The sequence below is a fragment of the Danio rerio genome, chromosome 2 (assembly GCF_049306965.1).
Source record: "Danio rerio strain Tuebingen ecotype United States chromosome 2, GRCz12tu, whole genome shotgun sequence".
Lineage (NCBI taxonomy): Eukaryota > Metazoa > Chordata > Actinopteri > Cypriniformes > Danionidae > Danio > Danio rerio.
In genome coordinates, this window is record NC_133177.1 from 26,863,034 (window position 1) to 26,884,902 (window position 21,869).

General features: G+C 35.0%; 1 protein-coding gene and 2 long non-coding RNA genes across 4 annotated transcripts in view; 2 read left to right on the top strand and 1 right to left on the bottom strand.

Annotated features, from left to right (window-relative positions):
• Positions 1 to 3,743: 3,743 nt before the first annotated feature.
• Positions 3,744 to 13,665, bottom strand: LOC100007781 (uncharacterized). Of its 2 annotated transcripts, XM_068213031.2 has the most exons (16): positions 12,377 to 13,665; positions 11,799 to 12,107; positions 10,902 to 11,129; positions 9,493 to 9,750; positions 8,576 to 8,670; positions 8,412 to 8,459; positions 7,549 to 7,927; positions 7,235 to 7,405; positions 7,053 to 7,141; positions 6,792 to 6,825; positions 6,320 to 6,414; positions 5,806 to 5,853; positions 5,295 to 5,673; positions 4,947 to 5,123; positions 4,748 to 4,836; positions 3,744 to 4,602 (listed from the first exon to the last, which is right to left on the bottom strand). In XM_068213031.2, the coding sequence occupies exons 1-16, from the start codon at positions 12,486 to 12,488 to the stop codon at positions 4,474 to 4,476; spliced, it is 2,640 nt and encodes an 879-aa protein (XP_068069132.2). In that variant the 5' UTR covers positions 12,489 to 13,665; the 3' UTR covers positions 3,744 to 4,473. The 2 variants fall into 2 exon arrangements, with proteins under 2 accessions (XP_068069132.2, XP_073781617.1); XM_073925516.1 differs by lacking the exon at positions 10,902 to 11,129 and having other exon boundaries at positions 12,377 to 12,671.
• LOC110438026 (uncharacterized) overlaps positions 11,808 to 21,869 on the top strand; it is a 63,011-nt gene continuing 52,949 nt past the window's right edge. Inside the window, exon 1 of the long non-coding RNA XR_012391809.1 lies at positions 11,808 to 12,078. This is a non-coding gene — a long non-coding RNA (uncharacterized lncRNA). The remainder of the gene's footprint in view (positions 12,079 to 21,869) is intronic.
• On the top strand, positions 16,094 to 17,195 carry LOC103910046 (uncharacterized). Its single transcript, XR_012391847.1, has 3 exons — positions 16,094 to 16,285; positions 16,974 to 17,025; positions 17,106 to 17,195. It is a non-coding gene; the product is annotated as an uncharacterized lncRNA (long non-coding RNA).

The window sequence follows — 21,869 nt, forward strand, 5'->3', positions numbered from 1 at the left end:
TTAAATTTTACCGTAAAGTGGCTGTAGGTATTAAATTTTCAGCTGGTCTGCTTAATGACGATAGGGAAGCACAGTGGTCCACCGTAAAACATCTAATAGTTGATTAATTCAGTATGTGAATCAGGAGAGAAATGACAGTCTCCGTGATTTATTAGACTTTTTTTCTATCATTTTAGACGGGGTTGTGCCGGGCTTGGGCTTGCGCAGTAAATTAACAGTCATGTGATGCATTTCGATTAGCGCGAGGAAGTAATAAAATAGTAATAAAATTGTTTGTTACAACATTGAAATCCATCCCTGCAAAGGTGAATCAAATGATGACAGAGATGTCAAAAAGAGCGAATTATGTCAGCGGTCAGGTCAGCCGCCTGTTTTATTCGAACAGTCATTCTAGCCGCTGGTATATAAAGGTATTTTGGCGGTCGCTCGTACACTGCGTTTTACGGTAGAGCACCTGGGAGCAGTGTCCAGCGAGCTGACAGGACATGACAAGGACACTCGCTACATTGAAACCGCTGTCATGGAAAATGAAATGAATGTTCTTGACTGGTGGAAGATGAACAAACAATCCTACCCAAAACAAATTAGCCAGATCAGTAGTGTATTCTGGCCAGTAGCAGCAGCAGAGAAAAGGTGTTCAGTGCTGCTCAGTGAGCGCAGGACTGCGCTAAAGCCATTTACAGTGGATTCAATAATGTTCCCCCACAAAACGCATAACCTAATCTTGATAAGTAAAGAATTTCAAATTATAACTAAATATTAATGAAATCATAATGTATGCAGAGTATACAGGCTAATGCTGGCATTATTCTTTTGAGCATTACATTATTCAGCTTCACCATCGCCTTACTGTGAAGAGAAGTGGCAAAACAAATCCCACTGAGCCTTTATCTTAATTTCGTTATTGCCAAATATCTGTCATCATTTATCATTTATTTTAATTTATTTGCTAAGAAAGACTTATTTTTATTGGTGTGTTGGCCAATTCAAACGTTAAGTATATTTACCCAGGCCTATTTAGAGTGTTGAGATGTTAAGATGTTACAGGGGGCTTATTTTTTAATTTTTTTGTTCCAACTTGGCCTGTAGCCTATGTTATGGATAATGTTAACGCATATAAACAAATCATTCATGAAAAAAGACAAAAGAGCTGTGCATGTGCACATTTGGATAATGTCGGGCTATAAACGGGTTCGGGCTTTTTAAAAGCTGTCAATCAAAATGTACTTGTCGGGTTCGGGCTCTATCGGGCCTACCTTTCATAGCCTGATAACAGCTCTAGTTCAGACGCCCCCTCAGAGTCTCATTTTACCACCAGACACCCAAAAGGCAGATACTGCGGGTTATCCATAATGTGACGAGGCTTGATTTATTTAACGAAAACATTAAAATGAGTAGCCTATTCCAAAGAAATTATATAATTTTTGGGTCTTAAATTATATTTGTTGAGGCCTTAAAAATGTCTTAAAAAGCATTAAATTTTACTTTTAAAAATGGTGCAAGAACCCTGTGACAGTGAAAATTTTTATTACTGCAGTGGGAAGACCACCGGTGTTGCAGTTGCAGTGGTTTTGTTTACTCAAAACTGAAAATTCATTCTGTTATTAATTACTAATCTTTTATTATAATTTTTTTATATGAAAAAGCAGTAAATTATGTAAAATGTGAAATTAAAGCAATAGTCCAGAGAGCTGGTTTTCCGCGTCAGTTTAGGTGCACCGTTTATAGCCTATAAAGTGCACACGTGGCGGCGGAGGCTGGACTAATGGATGGCATTAAGGTCCAGCCGCCTAATTCATTACATGTTTTGATTAACTAATTCTTTAAATACAACTCTCTTGAGCTCTAAAGAGAAAAACACAGAAGAAGTTTGCTGTTAAATTAATTTTAGCAGTGACACAACCGCTAGTCATTTTCACTTTAGTTTTTCAGTTAGGATAAATATTAGGAGTAACCTAAAAAAATGTTTAGTTGGACACTGCACAGTCCTACAATAGTCTACACTATAGTTAATATTATAATATCATATCATTATATCATTTTCATCAATATTATTAAAACTAAGCTATAAAATTGATAAAACGCAGAACCCTTAAAAATATTTGCTTTCATTTTGACATTTCTAAAGCGCACTTTTACAGTTGTGTAAAGAAACATCCCATTATGCAGCAGCTGTCTCAAGTTGGGACACTCAAAAAATGACTTGAGTTTAAAGATGATCGGCCTGCGAGGTCAAGTTTATAGTGGTAGTAAGTAAGTGGATGCCAAAGATCAACCTCTCACTTGCGCTGCAGGTATCCTGCATGATAATGTAGGGTAGAGAGTTCTCTTGTCACGTGATAATAAAGATACTGAGAAGGACCTGCACACAGTCTTGAGCACAGACAGACACACATGAGCAAACGCAACGAAATGAGAAGGAAACATAGAAGCGTTGCCCCAATAGGACACGATAATAAACTTCAACTGGCGAGCTGAGCTGAATCAAAACAGCTGAGTACCGTCATAACATGTGACCATAATAAATACACGTGGACAACCTAAACAAAACAAACCTCCAAGACAAAACAGGCACTCCGGACATCTCTGTTTTGCTACACCAATGCCTTAAAATGTAACTAAGTAACACATTTAGCTACTATTTTTTAGATGACATTAAATTGTAACATTTACCTTTTTCCTAACGCTGATATTGGTGTGATAATGAAGCGTGATGACTCGGTTATGATTTATTTACCTGTTATATAAAAAGTGGGTTTGCTTGCTGGTGTAGGCATAGTTTGACATATTTTCCTAAAACTTTAAACATTTATGTTATTTAGAATAAAACAGAAAGAAATAAGGAGAATAAAATATAATTTAAACCACTCCTTTGGCACTAAAGCCACGATCCGTGTCTGCGTAAATAAACGGTGTTGTTGCTAACCTTCATTAATAAAGTCAGTAATAGCGAAAGTGTGCATAGCCTAATATTATAGTTATAAAAAGTATATTACTGGTCTAAGTCAGTAACTTGCATCTAAATTGTTGGCGCAGTGCAGTTTTATTGCATGTACGAATCAGATTATGAACAATAATTAAGAGCAAGTTTTTCCTTTATTACATTCTTACCGTAAGGTGTATTTATTTATTTTTATTTTTTTTATTTATTAAAGGGGTGAGAACATAATCACTGGCAAAATGTTCCTTCCGTACCACCAACAGGTTATGCCTCTTTACGTAACAGCGACATACACTTGAGGGTAGGTTAAACAATTCTAAGATGCTCACAACTTTGATGAGCCAGCTACCAAGAAAACTGACGTCATTGGATTAGTGAGAAGTTTTCCAATGTTGTTCAGTGACATTTCTGATATAACGTCAATTATTGAGCATGATATTGATGTTGATTTTACCCAGGCGATAAAGCAACATTTAAATTAAAAGTTGGGTGAATTAAAAGAAACTTGTTGGGTAAATTGTTTGAGGTTGACTGGTGGGTAAATGCCGTGCACCACTAATATATGCTTTAATTTAATATATTATTTCTAAATAATATATACAATAAAATAATTCATATAATGTATACATTTAAAACAATGATGAATTTAACTTAGCACTGGGTTACTATTATGGCCATCGTACAACTTTTTTTCCTTTTATTATTTTATTTATTTTTATAGCATTACTGTCATTAGTAATTTGGTAAAGTTCAAGACGAAAGTAGTAAAAAAAGAAGTGAAATGAAAAAAATGGAGATGCCATTTCTGAGTGCAATATTTTTTATTGAACAAAAAGAAAATGTACATACAATACAACAGTAAACATCACATTACAGTGAACATTAAACATACAGTTTGGTACCTTCTATTTTACTGAGACCCAAAAGGGACATGATGGTGGGAAAAAAAAACTCAGTGGGAGGAAAATAAGGTAAATATCTATTTTTAAGTTTTTGCGTTACCTCCCAGGGTTTTGTTTTCCCTCGCAATAGTTTTGCGTTCCCTGGCAAAGATCTTTTATGTTCCGTTGCAACACTGTTGTTCCACAAACACTTTCTTTTCACTTTATATTTAAAAAATGTCGGTAATTTGTATGTACAGTTCAGCATGTACCATGTACATGGTTGATGTGCATATTGTGCATTCGTCTTGCAGTGGTTGAGAGCTCTGCACATCACTATGGTGTGTTTCACATAGCATTTCTTCATTCGGCACTGGGTTGCTTACATGGTCGCCGAACAATGTTTTTATTTTTTATTGCACAACTACTATTAGTATTTCCACAAAATAACAAAATATTTATTGATAAAATAAATTAATAAAAAATACAATAAAAAATGGGGATGCCGTAACAGCTGATGAATCAGTCGGTCCCTGAGTCTGGGGTCTTGAAGATTTCTGGTCTTGAGGTGGCACAGGGATGCTGTCATGGCTGGCTACAACTTCCTTTTTTTAGTGTTTATGTTTTTTTTAACTACTATCATCAGTCATACTAAAATATACAATAATGTCTAAAGAAAAAACTAACAAGTAAAAAGAAGGGAATATTAAAAAATGAGGGATCCTCTGACTGCTGATGGACGATGCGGTTCTCGGGTGCAGGTCTTTCCACGTCTTCAGGCTGAAACAAAAACAAAATTGAGGTCTGCTATTTAATGCATTATTAACCAAAGAACATCTAAAAAAGATTTTTAAACAATTATGAAAATTTAGGAAGATAAAAAAAAGGTGCAAATATTAAAGAATGTTCAGAATGTAAATAATACCGTAAACCAGTCATGGAGACTCAGTTTCTCAAGTTCAATTCGCTGCTCTGGCTCGATCTGGAGACAGCAGCGGATCAAATCACAGCATTCTGTGCAGAAAGAAGAGAGAGAGCTCAGATTTACTCCACAACTTAATTAATAAATAATAGTTTGTATTATTCAGATTGACCTCTTTCCTTGACCCAAATAGAGATTTTACCTTTTGTCAAGTGATCTTTGGTCCAGATGTTACGTCTGATCATTTGCAGGTCGTGTCGATTTGGAAAATCTCCACACATCATCACATAAAGGAGTAGCCCAAGAGACCACACTGTCGTTGTTTTACCGTGGTACTCGCCAGTTATCCGATACTCAGGTGGGACATAGTCATCTGTGCCTGAATGAGAGAGGTTTTAACCATTAGTCATTAGTCACCAGATCGACAGTATTAATCGATTAGTGGACTCCATTCTATGATGCTATGTGAGAGCTTGACTCGCGCAGAGTCTATTGTGAACTCATCACTACAGTTTGAGACTCACTTCACAGTTTAAGGGATCATACATACCAGCAAAACTTGTGTAAGGAGCATCGGTGAGGATTTCCCCGCATCCAAAGTCGATCAATTTGATTTCGAGGGTGTCCGGGTTGATCAGGATGTTCTCCATCTTGATATCGCGATGAAAGACTTTGCGTCTGCAGCACGTTTGAGCTGCAAATATTACCTGCCACATGATCAACCGTGCCCCATCCTCATCGATGATCGACTCTTGGCGCAGGAGAAAGGAGAGCAGCTCTTCAGAGGGCATGGGCCGCTCTAGGACCATGATGTATTCGTCCTCATCCACGCGCCAGTCCAAAAGCTTAATTATTTCCTGTATTGCGGGCTCTTGGTTTGCAAGAACTAAAAGAGCAACCTCCATTGGAAGTGATTCTGGATAGCCGTCCTGGAAGAAATATATTTGTTATGATGATTGGATGGATATTGTGTAAAACATGATGACAATTACAGTTTGTCTAGTGATTTATAGATACTTAAAGTAACAGTGAATGAGAGTTGAAGAGCACAGCATACTTACAATGTCGATGAACTTGACGTTCTCGGTGTAGGCAGTTTTAATTGCCACCTGCTCAACAGAACAAAGAAAGCATGTGTTATAGAATTATACACAATTATTGTGTTCAGAGTTCACATTTGTCCAATGCTATCTCATGGCAATTTGTCACTTTTTGATTTAGTGGCTGATTCGTATGAATTTGTACAATCTCATTCTTGTAATTTGCTTATCCAGTTTGACATTTGGGTTTAGGGCTGGAGTTTGGTGCCACGCATCATTTTAAAAATCATTTTCATACGAATGAACTCATAACCATGAACTTCATACCAATTAGCCACTAAGTGACAAAAGCTAAAATAGTTCAGTTTTCTCTTGAGATCAGGCTGATTTTCAGTCATTAACACTGAACAGTTTAACAAAGTAGCAGTTTAATTTATCCCAAAAATAAGAATCACATATCTATCTATTATTTTTTTATCTGATACTCTGATTTAAAGTGGTGATCTAGATATTAACTGATGAAAATTGACGATACCTGAAGGCCATCCTCTAGTCGGGTTGCAGCTTGAACAAGTCCAAAGCCTCCTTTACCCAGCAGAACGCCAAGTTCATAAGAGGATGAGTTGATGACTGTCAAAAGAAAAATCAAAGATGTTGATATAAAATGTCAATCAGTAGAGAGTTTATTTAATCCAAGACTATTGTCTGATTCATATACGCACTCAATATTTGTACCTAAATTCACACAAAACAGGACAGTTTAAATGAACTGTAGTAGTTATAGAAATATTTATGCTTCATGTAAAATATACATATTCAACGCACACACATAAACAAATGAACAATGAAATCTTGTCTAATGTGGAAAAACCGTTGTGCTATTTATCATCTATTATTAAACAAAACACATAAAACATTTGAGTGCTGATTAAATATTGACATTAATAAAGACATTGCCATAAAAGTGTGTGTGTGCATGCGTGTGCTGGGTTAACTACCAAACTGACCCATTATTTCGCTGCTCTTCTTCTCTTCGTTGGTCTGAAACAGAAACAGAAATCATACTTAGTGTCATCACACAACCTGCATAAAACAAATATAGGCAACATGCCTAAAGTAAAGAAAGTGGACATAAAAGAACATGAAGAATGAATATAAAATAGTGTATTAGGACTGACTATACAGCTTTACATAAAACTGTAAATCTAATGCGTATTGTCTACTAACTTATCAAATCAAAAATATTAAACTCATTAACATGTATTTACCTTAATCCAGCTGTGGCGGTTGAGTCGCTCCAGTTTAATCCGCTCTCTGGGGTCTATCTTGAGACAACAGCGCATAAAATCGCAGCATTCTGTGCAGAAAGAAGAGAGAGACATGATCACCTTGAAATTTATTTTTTGGTAATTCAAATTACAACTGTTCTGTGCTGAAATGAAGATCTCACCTTCTGACAGGCCTTCTATGTCTTTATTCATGATCGTATTCAGTTCTCGTCTTGTTGGAAACTTCCAGAAAAGCATTACAAACAAGACTATTCCGAGAGACCACACTGTCGCTGGTTCTCCGTGGTATTTGCCAGTCTCCAGAAACTCAGGAGGACGATACTCCGCTGTGCCTGGAGGAAAGAGATTTTGTTTCAGTTAACAAGGCATGTTTAATTGAATATTCATTACTAAGCAAGAATTCTCTTGATTCACAACAGTGAATTACTTCATGAGAGCTCAAGTCATGACCACAGTTTAAAGGGATTATACGTACCAGAATAGTCTGTGTAAGCCTCATCTTCGAGGATATCCCCGCACCCGAAGTCAATCAATTTGACCTCAAGGGTGTCCGGGTTGATCAGAAGGTTCTCCAGCTTGATATCTCGGTGTAACACTTTTCTTTGGCAGCAAGTTTGAGCTGCGAATACGACCTGTTTCATGATGAACCGTATGTCATCTTCATCAATGGGCCCAACATAGCTTTCTATGAAGTTGTTCAAGGGCTGACAGGGTATGGGCCGTTCCAGGACCATGCAGTAGAAGTCACGTTCCACCTTCCAGTCCAGAAGCTCAATAATTTCAGGAACCCTTGGGCCTTGATTCACAAGGGTTTGAAGAACAATTTCTATTGGAAGTGGTTGAGCAAAACCATCCTAGAAGAAAGAAGGTTTTTATCATGAATCAGTGGTAAAAGAATTGAAATCTGTCGATTGTCTACTAAAATATCATTTGCTGTCTGTGATTAAAGAATTAATTCACCCAATTATGTTATTAAAAACCGTCATGTTGTTTCAATACTCTGACAGCTTCTTTCATCTTAGCAACACAAATCCCTCATCCTTCATCAATAGCAATGAGATGCTCAAAGTCCAGAAAAGGAACCAAAACCTTTGTTTTTTAGTCTTAAAAGTGTTCTTGGAGCTTTTTATGTAGAGTTGATCTCTAGGATTTAATCAAAAATATTTAAACTTGTGTTCTGAAGATGAATAAAGGTCTCGGGGGGTTGGAATAACATGAGGGAAAGTAAATAATAACATAACTTTATTTATGGGTGAACTCATCCTTTAATGTTAGCATGACGTGTTTGAAATGTAAAATTGTGGAACAGAGGAGAAACAGAGAGCACAGTTTTCTTACAATGCGGATGAACGTTGTGTCGAACATCGAGCAGTATTTCACTGCAACCTGATCAACAAAACAAAAGAGTGGATGTGTTAGAATTATGAGCAAAGGCAATGGTGAGACCAGAATAACAGGACAAAAATGATTGGCTAGATTAATATTGCTGTTCAGATCCATACCTGAAGTCCATCATCCAAACGAGTCGCTGCATAGACGGTTCCAAAACCTCCTTCACCGAGCTCATCACCAACTTCATATTGGCGTGAATTGATGACTGTTAAAGAGAAATCAGAGATGAGGGAATAAAATGTGACAGCACTTACTACTACTAAATCCAATTAAGAGCTACTTTTTATTTTCTAAAGACAAATTAGCTGAATATTAGTTATCAACAACATTTAAACAATCTGTATATTGAAGTCAGTCTGAAGCACAGCCCACTAAACTGTAGGGGTCTAACTATTCGCACCTAACCATTTCAGTACAGGACTTTAAGTTCAGTCAGTGTGTACAAAATATGGACAAAAAGACATTTGAGGGGAAAAGTGACACTGCTGGATGTAAATGCTCAGTAGTGCTCTGCTGCAACACTGCACTGACAAACACATCTGTGTGCATGAATGAACAAGAGTGAGTACAACAACTTCACAAATATTCACAGTGTTCCAGAATTCAGCATTTTCTGAATACAGGTGAAAAATGTTTCATTAGAAACGTAAATGTTACTGGTGTTTTCTTCTGTCAGATAACATTTGGCAGAGTTTTTAGTTTTATTTTTATTCATGCAGCAAAGGTTTAATAATTATTGTCCATTATTTTTAATGACTGAAAAATCCTAATATATATTCTAATTTATTTGTATATTGATTTATGTAGAATTCACCTTTTGTCACGTTATTAGTCCTCTAACTTTTACTTTTTTAATAGTAATAAACGGTAAACAAAAATCACAAGCATTTTTTAAGTTTTGCTTGTTTTTTTATTTCAAACTGTAATAAAATTGAACAGAACTATTTATCCTTACACCCTACTAAACTGAAGTAAACCTGTAAATGTTCACTGAATTACTGAATGAGTGTCAAGGTAGCAAACTTACCGAAAATTGTTTTCTCCTTCTCCTGAGGAACTGATGGCACTGCAGCTTGAAGGACATCATCCTCACTACAGTCGGACGTGGCACAGGCTGTAGGGACGTCGTCAACACTTTGAGCTGCAGCATGGTCTGGAGTTTGGAGGGTCAGTTCAGTGCTGGGAGATTGGAGGACATCACTGTGGTCGTCAACACGGACTGGACAACCACTGGTGCTTAGTTCCTCCGATAGCAGGTATTCAGTCCTATCATCAATATCTCGACCTAAAAAGAGAAAAATATGTAATAACTAAGGATTGTTTTATTTAACTTTTTTTAATGAAATGTTAATTAGCCATGTTAAAGTGTGCTGTACATTTTGAAGTGACTATTTGGGGTGTTGTAGCCCCAAAATGTCAGAATTCTGAAGTGGGAATTATTAGCCCCCCTTTGATTTTTTTTCTTTTTTAAATATTTCCCAAATTATGTTTAACAGAGCAAGGAAATTTTCACAGTATGTCTGATAATATTTTTTTCTTCTAGAGAAAGTCTTATTTGTTTTATTTTGGCTACAATAAAAGCAGTTTTAAATTTTTTAAACACCATTTTAAGGACAAAATTATTAGCCCTTTTAAGCTACTTTTTTTTCGATAGTCTACAGAACAAACTCTTATGTTTAGAAATGTGTTGAAAAAAATCTGTTCTTTATTAAACAGAAATTGGGAAAACAAATAATCAGAGGGGTTAATAATTCAGAGGGGCTAATAATAATACTTTAACTATAGTAGTACAGTAGTACAGAAAATACAGTAGTAAATTCCGTCATCATTTACTGACCCTTGATTTATTCCAAACAATTCAGAGTTTTTTATTGTTTGTTTTTTTTAACAGAAAAGAAGATGCTTCAGAGAATGTTGAAACCTGTAACCATTGACTTTAATAGTATTTTTTTTTTCTACTATGGATGTCAATGGTTACAGGCTTTCAACATTCTTCAATATATCTTCTTTTCTGTTCAACAAAACAGCAAAACATGGTTTGGAACAAGTCAAGAGTGAATAAATGATAGAAGATTATAATTTTGGTGGACCATCTCTTTAAATAAACAACCTTAGATTTTAATAATACATAAGTAAATGTTGATGCTGTGCAAGTATTTTTAATTCTTATTTCATAAATACATTAACTAACATGAACTATTGGAACATTATTGTGAAGTGTTCCCAATTTTGAAACTAAGCAGGCATTTATTAAATCAGTTTTAAATGTTTAATTTTCTTAAATAAAATAATAATCATAAAAAAGAAGCTATTTTAAACATTTCTCCCTAACTGAAGCGTAAATTAATCAAACCATTTATTGATACACTAATATTAAATTGCCGTCTAATCTGTGCATGTTCATTGAATTACTTAATGGTGAATTAGCAAACTGACCGATCACTGTTTTCTCCAAATTCTGTAGCTGGCATGACTGTGGCTCAGTGTCCCGAAGAACACGTGCACACAAGTTAGCTAGCAAAGGCACTGCAGCTTGAAGGACATCATCCTCACTGCAGTCGGGAGAATAGAGGACAACACTGTGGTCGTCAACATGGACTGGACAGCCACTGGTGCTTGGTTCCTCCAATGACAGGTATTCAGTCCAATCATCAATTTCTCGACCTAAAAAGAGAAATAATATGTAATACCTAAGGATTGTTTTATTCACATTTGATAATTGTAAGATTAATTTGCCATATTATTGCAAGCTGTACATTTTGAAGTGATTACTTGGGGTCTTGCAGCCCACCATTATAAATGTAAAACGCAGTCAAACAAACATACACTGAAAAAGTGACACTGCTGGATGTAAATGCTCAGTCGTGTTCTGAATACTGAAATATTGCACTGACAAACACATCTCTGTCAATAAAGGAAATCAATAAATATTCAGCGTGCTCCTTAATTTTGTACAATCATTTTTAGCTGATTGTCTTTTCTAACTGTTTGTCTTGCTCTTTTTTGAATATGGGTAAGAAATGTAAGTATTTGTCATTGTTCACAGCAAATGCTGTTCAAGATATTTTCATTCTTAATTATAGTTAGCAAATACATTAAATGACATTAACTAATCAAACATTAAAGTAAAGTGTTTCCAGTTCTTTAATTATTTTAATCAGGCTGGCATTTATTCAAATGTTTTAATCTGTTATTATTCACAATTGACAAAACAGAGAAGCACTTTTAGGTTTTGCCATTTTTCTCATAAACTTATTATTACACTGCTGTTAAACTGCCGTCTAATCTGTGCATGTTTATTGAATTACTCAATGTGGAAGTGAACAAACTGACCAGTTACAGTTTTCTCCATATCCTGCTGCTGGCATGACTGTGGCTCAGTGTCCTGAAGAACACGTGCACACAAGTCAGCTAGCAAAGGCACTGCAGCTTGAAGGACATCATCCTCACTACAGTCGGACGTGGCACAGGCTGTAGGGACGTCGTCAACACTTTGAGCTGCAGCATGGTCTGGAGTTTGGAGGGTCGGTGCAGTGATGGGAGAATGAAGGACATCACTGTGGTCGTCAACATGGACTGGACAACCACTGGTGCTTGGTTCCTCCGATGACAGGTGTTCAGTCCTATCATCAATATCTCGACCTAAAAGAGAAATAATATGTAAAAATTAAGTATGTTTAAAGTTTGTCCAGAAACTTGACGTGCTAGTTTGGAAATATGGAGAATAACTGAAGAAATATACTAAATCGACTTTAGATACACATTGACTGTATGTTACAGACTTTATAAAACTGATTAACAAAACTTAACAAATAAAGTTTTAAAATTAATAATAAAAAACTTCCACGATAGCGAGTGTAGGGCCCTATATGCAGACTTTGGTGTTCTTATAGCATCGGTATATGGTTTACCATCACTGGTCATCGTGGGTGGAGAGTTTTTCTCCACGGGTTCTTCTCGATGGGGTTTGTTTTCTGTCCTTCCCCGCAGGACTAAAGCAATTACTCCGAGTAATGTAAACATTTTAAAGAGTAAATAGTTAACAATTTGAAAAGCACAAATCTACGAACAAATAACTGTCAGTAAAGACGAAGAAAGTCTTCGTATATCTTCACACTACAGTGGATTGTGAGTAATGGCGCCTGTTCAGCAGAACGTCATCTTTAGAACTTGATGAAACGTGACATTCTAAATTCCAATAAAACCAAGCTGCAACGTGATTGTCCCGTTTAAAACTTCATAAAAAATTTAATACAAAGTAATAGTCAATCATTTAGTGGCTTTTTTCGTGTGCGTGTGTGTGTGTGGAGGGGGGGGGGGGGGTGTTGATGGAGAGCTTCAATAAAATCGCTCAGCATATTCAAATTTGTCATGCATTTTTTCGAGTCTTCTTTTTGTATTCACATGATAAATTTATAAATAATAGGCAAGTTTTTAACCGTTTAAGAAAACAATTTATTTTAATCAAAACAATTATTTTGCTCTAAAAACTCTTTTTTTAAACTCACTAATGTGGTTGAGGTTTATCTGTAACGTTAGTAACGTTTTGTTAAAACCATCATTAGGGTGTAAGTTACTCATTTTTGCAGTATGGCCTTAAATTATTTTGTCCACTGAATCCACTTTGCCTCATAATTTGTATTTTTCACTCAGTGCAGTCGGGGACTACAGTATATTGACTATTAGCACAAGGTTAGTTGACTGAATGCCCTGACAGTGTTAGCATTCAGCATGAATCAGAACAGTTTGCAGTTAAAACCATTTCCTACCTTTTCTTGTAACCCAATAAAATCCACTGCAATTAATGTGGACAGAGATGTTTAATCCACAATTATGATCATCATTTCAACCTGCTGGCGTTCACATCATCGGTCTAGTCGTTTCTAAATCGTTTTTGAATCGTGAGAGAGTCGATTCATTGACCTATTCATAAACACAACCGTTGCTTTGTTACTGAACAAATGTCTTAAGACAGTGTCTTACTGCCACCTACTGGCGGTTTTAGTTGTTACATGGAAAACCTAATTTTACTAGACTTGCATATTTTTCTTATTAATATTTTTATTTGAGAAATTATTTATTTAAAAAAATCCATAAAGGTAAATAATTCAATGGATTTTCAAAAAATCTAAATTGCAAATATTGCACCCAATGGGAAAAGTGACTGCAGTAGAAGTACAAGAGAGAATGCAAAAGGAAGAAGTATCCAACTCTGAAAAAGTTTAGGAACCGCTGATATACAGTCTGGTAACCGCTGATATACATATAACTAGGTCATGACTTAGTTAAAAATTAAGTCTAAATCAATGCAAATGTAGTTTAACAATGCAGTGCAAGTATTACAATGCACAAACTCAAATATTCCAATACTGTAAACAATTAATTTCAAACTACACTAACTAATTATATATTATGTATTATATTTTGGAAGTTATTTGCAAATGCAGCCAAAGCACATGATAGCATTAAATATGGCTGTAATATTGGTCATGTGGACGTTACTGCTTTTTGCCTTGGCACGACTGCTCACTTTTTGCTTACAATTAAAGTCTGTTTAAACGTAGTCTTGTCTGCATTTTGGAAATTGTTTTTCTTTTTATTGAGATATTGTTTCAAATGTTGCTTTCAATGGGGGTGTATGAATATATCATATATTAACTCATATTTAACTCAATATTTTGATTCACTCTGTCTAACAAGTCATCCGTGCTGTTGTTCTATTGGAATTTTATTTTCCAAATGGCCGACCTAGCAACAGAGTGTCACCTCTTGGTGGATCTAAGCTCTTTGATTTATTTATTTATTTATTTATTATTATTAATTAATTAATTTATTATTTTTTTTATTGACTTCAATAACAAACATACAAAATCCAATTTTACACAAAACAATGATAATAACAGATCAGGATAAATAATATAAACATATAAAAAATTTATTAAAAGAGAAACCAAAGAGAGAAAAAAAATAATAAAAAAATAAAACAATTAAACAAAGATACATACAAAACACAGATACAGCAAGAGGAAGCAAGGACTTACGTATCCGTGATATTTCCAAAATATTTATCTTAATAATCCAAGAATCTATCACTTTTCTTGTTAATAATTAGTCTAAGAGATTTAATAAAAAGATCCATTTCAATTAAAAAATGTGAAAAGAAGGCTGCGAATTGGAGAACTTTTGTTTGTGAATAAAATATTTTGCATACAAAATAAAAAAGTTAATAATGTAGTTCTCTGATATATCAGTTTTACCTTCATAGTAACAAATAATATCTTGAAGTTGTAAGTGTCTGGAAGAAGCAATGTATTTACCTATATGAAGATATAAGCTATAACAAAAGCTTTTTGTGTTTTCACAATGAAAAAATATGTCAATCGGCGTTTCGTCTTCATTTTTACAAACTGTGCTTGAACTATATCAATTTCCAAAAACTTTGCCAAAGTACTATTCACTGGATATATTTTATAAAGAATTTTAAAATGACCCTCTTTTGTTTTATTGGGAATGCAGCACTTATGAGGTAATAGCCAGGCTTTTTTCCAGTCTATTAGGTCAATGAAGGATGCAGTAAAATTTGCTCTTAGGAACATTATACTTTTTAATTTGAAAGATTTGTTGAATATATTTATTATTACATTTTTTGTCAAATATACTAACTCCATTTTAGATCAGCTCTGGTTCTTTAATAACATTTTCATTAAACATTAAATGAGATTTTATATGTTGAATTAGGGCTACAGAAATTGCTTTTTGCACAGCATTAAATTCTTTAAAAGGTAATGGAAAATTATTATTGGACATAAATTGTTCATAAGACAAGAAGTTGTCAGACTTATCAAAAATTGAGAGAATACCAATTATATTTTTGTTAAATCACGTGGATAGAAAAATACATTTATTTCTAATTCTAATATCAGAGTTGTTCCATAAGATGCATTTATGTGGTGAGAAATTGTGGGAACAACACAATTTCCAGGATCTATGCTCTTTGATACAATCCATAGATATATACATGTATACATTTATGGATACAATCAAAGTCCCTTTTACAAAGGCAGAGGACAGTAACTTTAAAATAAGGGTTAAAGGTCAAGTTTGAGCTTAAGGGTTTTTTTCATGTAGATAAATGTCATTACTTAAACATTTTCCAATGTCCTGTCTTTTACTAATTTGTATGGGCAACAAAAAAATCTTTGAAGTCATTTTTCTCAATTCAACACTCTAGTGAGTTAAGGTCTTTTGCTTTTGTAAGGCAGAAAAGTGACAATGACTATATCTGTTTTTTTGAAGACAGCTATAATAATATAACCTTAGTATATTTATTAACATTAACTAATAATAAACAACACTTGTACAGCATTTAATAATCATACTTCAACTTTTAATAATGCGTTATTAATCCAAAATGTTAATTTTGTTAAAATTAATACATTATATTAATAATAACAACAACGATGAATAACTTTATTTTCATTTAAAAATGAACAAAAGCCACATGTAATAATGATTTTTTGTGTCATCTTGATGTGATGTTTATTTTTCCTTTAAAAATATTAATAAACGCATTCGAGGCTGACTGTTGGAGATCTGCGCAAGTGCGCATGCGCAGCGGCGTCATTTTTAACAGTAATCTACAAAGAGGACAGGGAAGAACTTATGGGAGCAAGAGATAACGTAAACTCTTACTAAATCGACATTTATTTCTCAATTATGGCCGTGTAACGTAAAGTGTCACTAGTTAACAGTTTTGTATTTTTGTAAGTAATTTTAAAAATAAATGTTCTGTTGCACAAAACTCCCTGAAGCAGTTTGAGGTACATTAACTTAAAAATCTTGACATGATTCTGTATTTACAGTTTAACGTGTCGCCTAACACGACAAACAGCAAAATAATCACTTTTAATAGCTTTACTGAAACGACAGTACAGATTTTGATGCTTGAAAACGTGGTGAATTTCGCTTGTTCTCTGGCGCTTTTCACATTATGTTTATGTATCGTTAGTTACTGGACGTTATGCGACACAGATTAAGATATTAATTACATTATACAGAAGATAATAGCTTGGAGGTAATTTAATGTTGACCGCTGAACACAGTAAAGGTAATTTTGGCAGACTTTGTCAAATTAAAAACATTAACTCAGCTACCTGTTTCTTCATGTTAAATGCTATTATTAGCGCGTTACCTGTTTTCACCTTCATACTCTGGTTTCATTCACAAACACATCACAATCAGTAACATTAGTTCTAACAAATCGTAAATTAACCAATAGTTTTAAAGCTCTTTCTCTTTTGTGGTGTTGCTTGTCATTTAGCCAGAGGTGTCAGTGATTCAGTAAATCACTCATGCTTTAAATTTTATGTGGAGAACTGGTAAGTTACTTAGTTGCTTTCTAACTTGTTTAGAGCTGAAATTTTGATATAAACAGTGGTGCTGTTCTCAGTATTTATGCATAATTTTTTTAGTACCATACCATTTATACAACCATTTATCCAAACCAAGTGATACAGGATCAAGCGATTGGCCATCACGAAAGTTTGCTTTATGGCGACTGGTGAGTCTCCTTATTTTAGTGTAATTTAGACAAAGTTAAATTAATTAAAACTTTTTATAAATCCAATATATATCTTTCAGGCCTCTCTGTTGTCCTGGATGTGATGAAATGCTGGGACTTCCTTTGTCTTTATTGAATTTTTTGTGAGCAGTATCCAGCCGTACGGGCAGCACTAAGAGTCAGGTTATCTATAGAGTTGAACTGGATTACTGATAGCTGAGTGAATACCTTTAGGACAGTGTTTTTCATTCCTGGTCCTGAGATTCACAGCTATGTACATTCTGCATGTCTTATTTTACAAACACGCTAAGTTTAGTTCATAGAGCTGATGAGTCTCTGTGTTTAGTAATAGAGAAATACAACTGTAGTGCTTTGTGTCCTCATTACTCATCACTGAATTAAATCACTGAAGTTAAGTAAAAGTCAGTTGTATAGTACACTCACTGGCTGTTTTATTAGGTATACGCACACGGACCCTTACTAGTACCTGATTGGACCCCCTTTTGCCTTCCGGACTGCCTTAATCCTTTGTGGCATAGATTAAACAAGGTACTGGAAATATTCTTCAGAGATTTTGCTCTAAATTGACTTGATAGCATCACGCAGTTGCCACAGATTTGTCAGCTACACATCCATGATGCAAATCTCCTGTTCCATCACATCCCAAAGGTACACTATTGGATTGAGGTCTGGTAACTGTAGAGGCCATTTGAGTACAGTGAACTCATTGTCATGATCAAGAAACCAGTCTGAGATGATTCTCGCTTTATGACATTGGTGCGTTATTCTTCCGGAAAAAGCCATCAGAAGATGGGTACACTGTAGTCATAAAGGGATAGACTTGGGGCCTCATGTATCAACGCTGCGTACGCACAAAAACTTTGCGTACGCCAGGTTTCACGCTCAGAATCGCTCACGTTTGGATTTATTAACAATGAACTGAACGTGGGAATGTGCGCAGCTTCACGGCAGCTTTCTGGCAGGCGTACGCACATTTTTTGTGCGTGTCTGTTTTATTTCCATTGGCGACTCCTAGAGGCAGTTGTGTTAAATTGCTCTCTACAAAGTGTCTGAGCCTTGCAATGGCAGCTGTATGAGACGGGTTCAGCAGGTATATAAGGTTTCCATACCATACATTTGACCAGCTAAACATTAAAGCACAATTTGCAGCAGTCGCCTGTTTTCCCAATGTAATCTGAGCGATCTACCGCACGCACATTGCTATAAAGACACTATCTGAAGATGAATTTGCATGCGTGAATCAGAAACATTTCCATTCAATAAATGTGCAAATAAAATATGATGCTTATTGATATGAACTTATTGATGATTCCTACTTGTCTTTCTCGTGATAAATAGTTGGCAAAATCTGATATGTAGCGGGGGAAAAAACAAGAAAGAGTTCATCAGACGCTGGATTCGAGCCGAGATCATGCTCGAACGTATCAATTCATGATCACAAGCGTCTTACGAGTAGCGCCACTGAGACTGTTAAACGTCCTGCAACATTTTACAGATATAAACCACACTATTTCTTTTTTTTTAATGTACTCAGTGCGATGTTCAAACCCAACTGTGTTAACCGCATCAGCTAAACTCTCCCACTCTATTTTTTTCTTTTGTTGTTAATTCCGGAGAACAAACTTGCAAATAACACCGCTTTTCTCCGGTCTACCTCCGAAAGGAGCACCTCCAATTCACATTCTGTTCAAAGTTTCTCTTTTTGCTTGCTTTTGACATTGCTTTTTTGTTGGGTTTTGCCATTAGCATAGTCATTAGCATATTCATACGGGGGAGGAGGCAGGGAGGGGTTTTGTGCTCGTGCATGTTGCGCTCAGTTTCACGTTCATTCAGATGTACAAAAGAATATGCGTGAGATTTGGCGTACGCAGTGTTTCATACATCTGAATTTTTTTCTGCGTACGCACATTTACAGCTTTGTGCGTACGCAATGTTTTGGTAAGATTTCCACGCAAGTCTTCGTACATGAGGCTCTTGGTCTGCAGCAATATTCAGGTAGACTGTGGTGTTGACTTGCACAGGAATAAACACAGTAGCTTTGTTTCCATCCAAAGTATGTGAATGAACTTTATGCACAAAACTGGATTATTGCATGAAAAACGTGCGAATAAAGCTGCGTTTCCATCTAATGAGTCAAAGCGAACAAAATCGTCACTTCTTGATTAACTGGCACCAAATATAAACAGTAAAAACAAAATTTGCTTCAGTAGGAGAAGCAGCATCAATCTTTTCTTCATCTAATAAATTACTGTACCTCAGAAGGCAATCCTGACATGTAGTAAACGCGCGGTGGCGTTTAAAGGTGTCAGGCGCAGAGCACAGACACTCTTGATTCGGGAGGTCATTAAAAATAAAATAACACTAATACTGAAACGGTAAGGCGTTTAAGAATGACCAAAACAACATTTCAGATGTTTTATAATGTGCTCAGCCTGCTGGTTTATCCATTCACACACATTTTATTTATCAACACATGATCTCTTATGCTGGAGTTTGTGCGGTAAAAGTGTTTCCATCGTAGTTTATGCGCATCTTTTCTTATTGAATAAAAAGTTTATCCTACTCAGTTATGCGCATAGGTTTTTTATGCGCATTTTCAAAATTTATGCACATCTTGGCGTTTCTATCAACCATTTTTTATGCGCATATGCAAAATGTGCATATAAATAGGTGGATGGAATCATAGCTAATGACAGAACCACTCAGTGAATGTTCTTATTTAACTGCATATCAGAGTGAGATCAGTCAGACATCTTGTGTTGTATCATATTTTTTCCAATTATGACTTATTATGATAGTAAAATTAGTAAAATAGCCTGTACATATTTTATTTATTTAATACATGGGAAAAAATAATTGAATGTAGAAAGTGATTTGTGCTACAGTAAACAGATGCGTTGAGCCTATTTGGCTCATTCAGAACTTAAATGGCTTACCCGTTGAAACAATACAGTGTAATACTGCTAGTTTAGTATACAACCTTACCATATTAGTCAAACATTTTAAAATACATTATTTAAAATTCTTTATATATATATATATATGTATATATATATATATATATATATATATATATATATATATATATATATATATATATATATATATATATATATATATATATATATATATTTATATAAAGAATTTATATATATATATATATATATATATATATATATATATATATATATATATATATATATATATATATATATATATATATATATATCTTTTATTTATTATTATATTTATACAGCAGTTCTGTCTGGTTCTTGAATCTGATTGGCCGTGCAATATTTTGCCAGTAACATCACAACAAAATGTACTTTTGAGGCTTTATTAGTAAAGAATGTAGTTGTTTAGATTGCAACTATGCAGTTTATTTGTAAGAATAGTGCCTATTTTAAATTATTCACAATTTCTGAGAGAGCTCGTTGGCAGCCATCAGCCTGCCATAGTGTAGTAGACAAAGACGGTTGTCTATCCACAAGAGAGCACCAGGGCCACATAATAAGCCCTTGCTTCGATTAAAACTGTTGTGAGTTTTCTTGAGTGCAAAGCTGAAAACCGGAAGTGTTGCAGTTTTTAAGGTGGACCGGATAGAATCAATAAGAAGTTGTGAATTAGGTTGGATTCAGCCTCGTTCTTCCTTATCGCAAACACAACAGCAGTCTGGTAGTGATTGCGCTGCTTTTTTCAAGGTTAATTATTGTGATATTGTAACAGTCATTTAATGTTTGATATGCCTTGTGTATAAATGTCCCCTATAAGAGGACTTCTTTTGTGGTAGTTTTACCTTTGAGATGTAAGCACGCAGGTATGGGAGTTCAGTTCAGTTCTGGGGAGCTCTGAGAAGTGTGTGATGGTCGCTCTACCGCTGTATCATTCTTTTATTTTAATAATGTAACATTTTATTTTGCGACAGATGTTTGAGTGTGTTTTTCTTTTTCTTTTGCCTACTCATTGTCATTGACTGGCATGTGTGTAGTCGACAGCACTTGGGACAAACGCATAAAGGCCAGTAGGAATATCTGCTCCTGCTACTCGTGTGATATAGCTCATATATATAGATAAAAATGCATCCAAACAGTGCTGTTTCCACAGAGCTTCGTCTGTTTCTGTATTTGGGTTTCCAAAGGACATGACACAAAGACAGAAGTGCTTACAGTTCAATATTAATTATGTTCCAGAGAATTATAAAATACATAGCAAGCATGATTTGACAAAACAGCTCCAGAATCTCTCCTAGTTAAGTGCTGGATTCGGTTATAATCTCCTCAAAGCAGAAGCTGTGAACTTCAACCTATAAGTGTTTTTATTTGTTAAAATTGATCATGACATGTACAGTGTCTAGCATTAACGGTAAGCTGTAGCAACGATGTAAACAATGGGAAATGCTGCTTTGCACCGCAGACAATTCAGCTACAATTTCATATTTATCAGCCAAACTGCTGTAAACACACACACACTTCACCAGCACGTTCGTGTCTATGTATGTGTGCGACTGCATTGATTGTCTTTAGGCAGCTTTTCACATCTCAGATAATGTAGTCGCAAAAGATATGTGGATGATTCATGTGACTTACAACAAAATATTCTGGATACATGTGAAAGACGTTGTGTAACATGTTGAGTTAAAAAAAGACAGGGTAGCTCAAATAACTCGTGGTAGCAGCTAAGAAATAAATCAAGGCTCACACAGGTCGCATCCCACATCTTGTGCTTTATTCTTCTTTCACGATATATTACAGAAAATAACTTAATCCGAGCATCAGAGAAAAAGAAAAAAAACTCCAGTGCACATGCGCTTGTTGCAGAAAGTT

Bases quoted from the DNA above. Each gene is read 5' to 3' on its own strand.
- LOC100007781 (XM_068213031.2), bottom strand. From the start codon at position 12,488: ATGTTTACATTACTCGGAGTAATTGCTTTAGTCCTGCGGGGAAGGACA. The intron at 9,751-10,901 runs GTCAGTTTGCTA...TTCTCTTTTTAG, and splicing joins TTTGGAGAAAACAGTGATCG to GTCGAGATATTGATGATAGG. The intron at 5,854-6,319 runs GTATCGTCAATT...TCTGTTGAGCAG, and splicing joins GACTAGAGGATGGCCTTCAG to GTGGCAATTAAAACTGCCTA.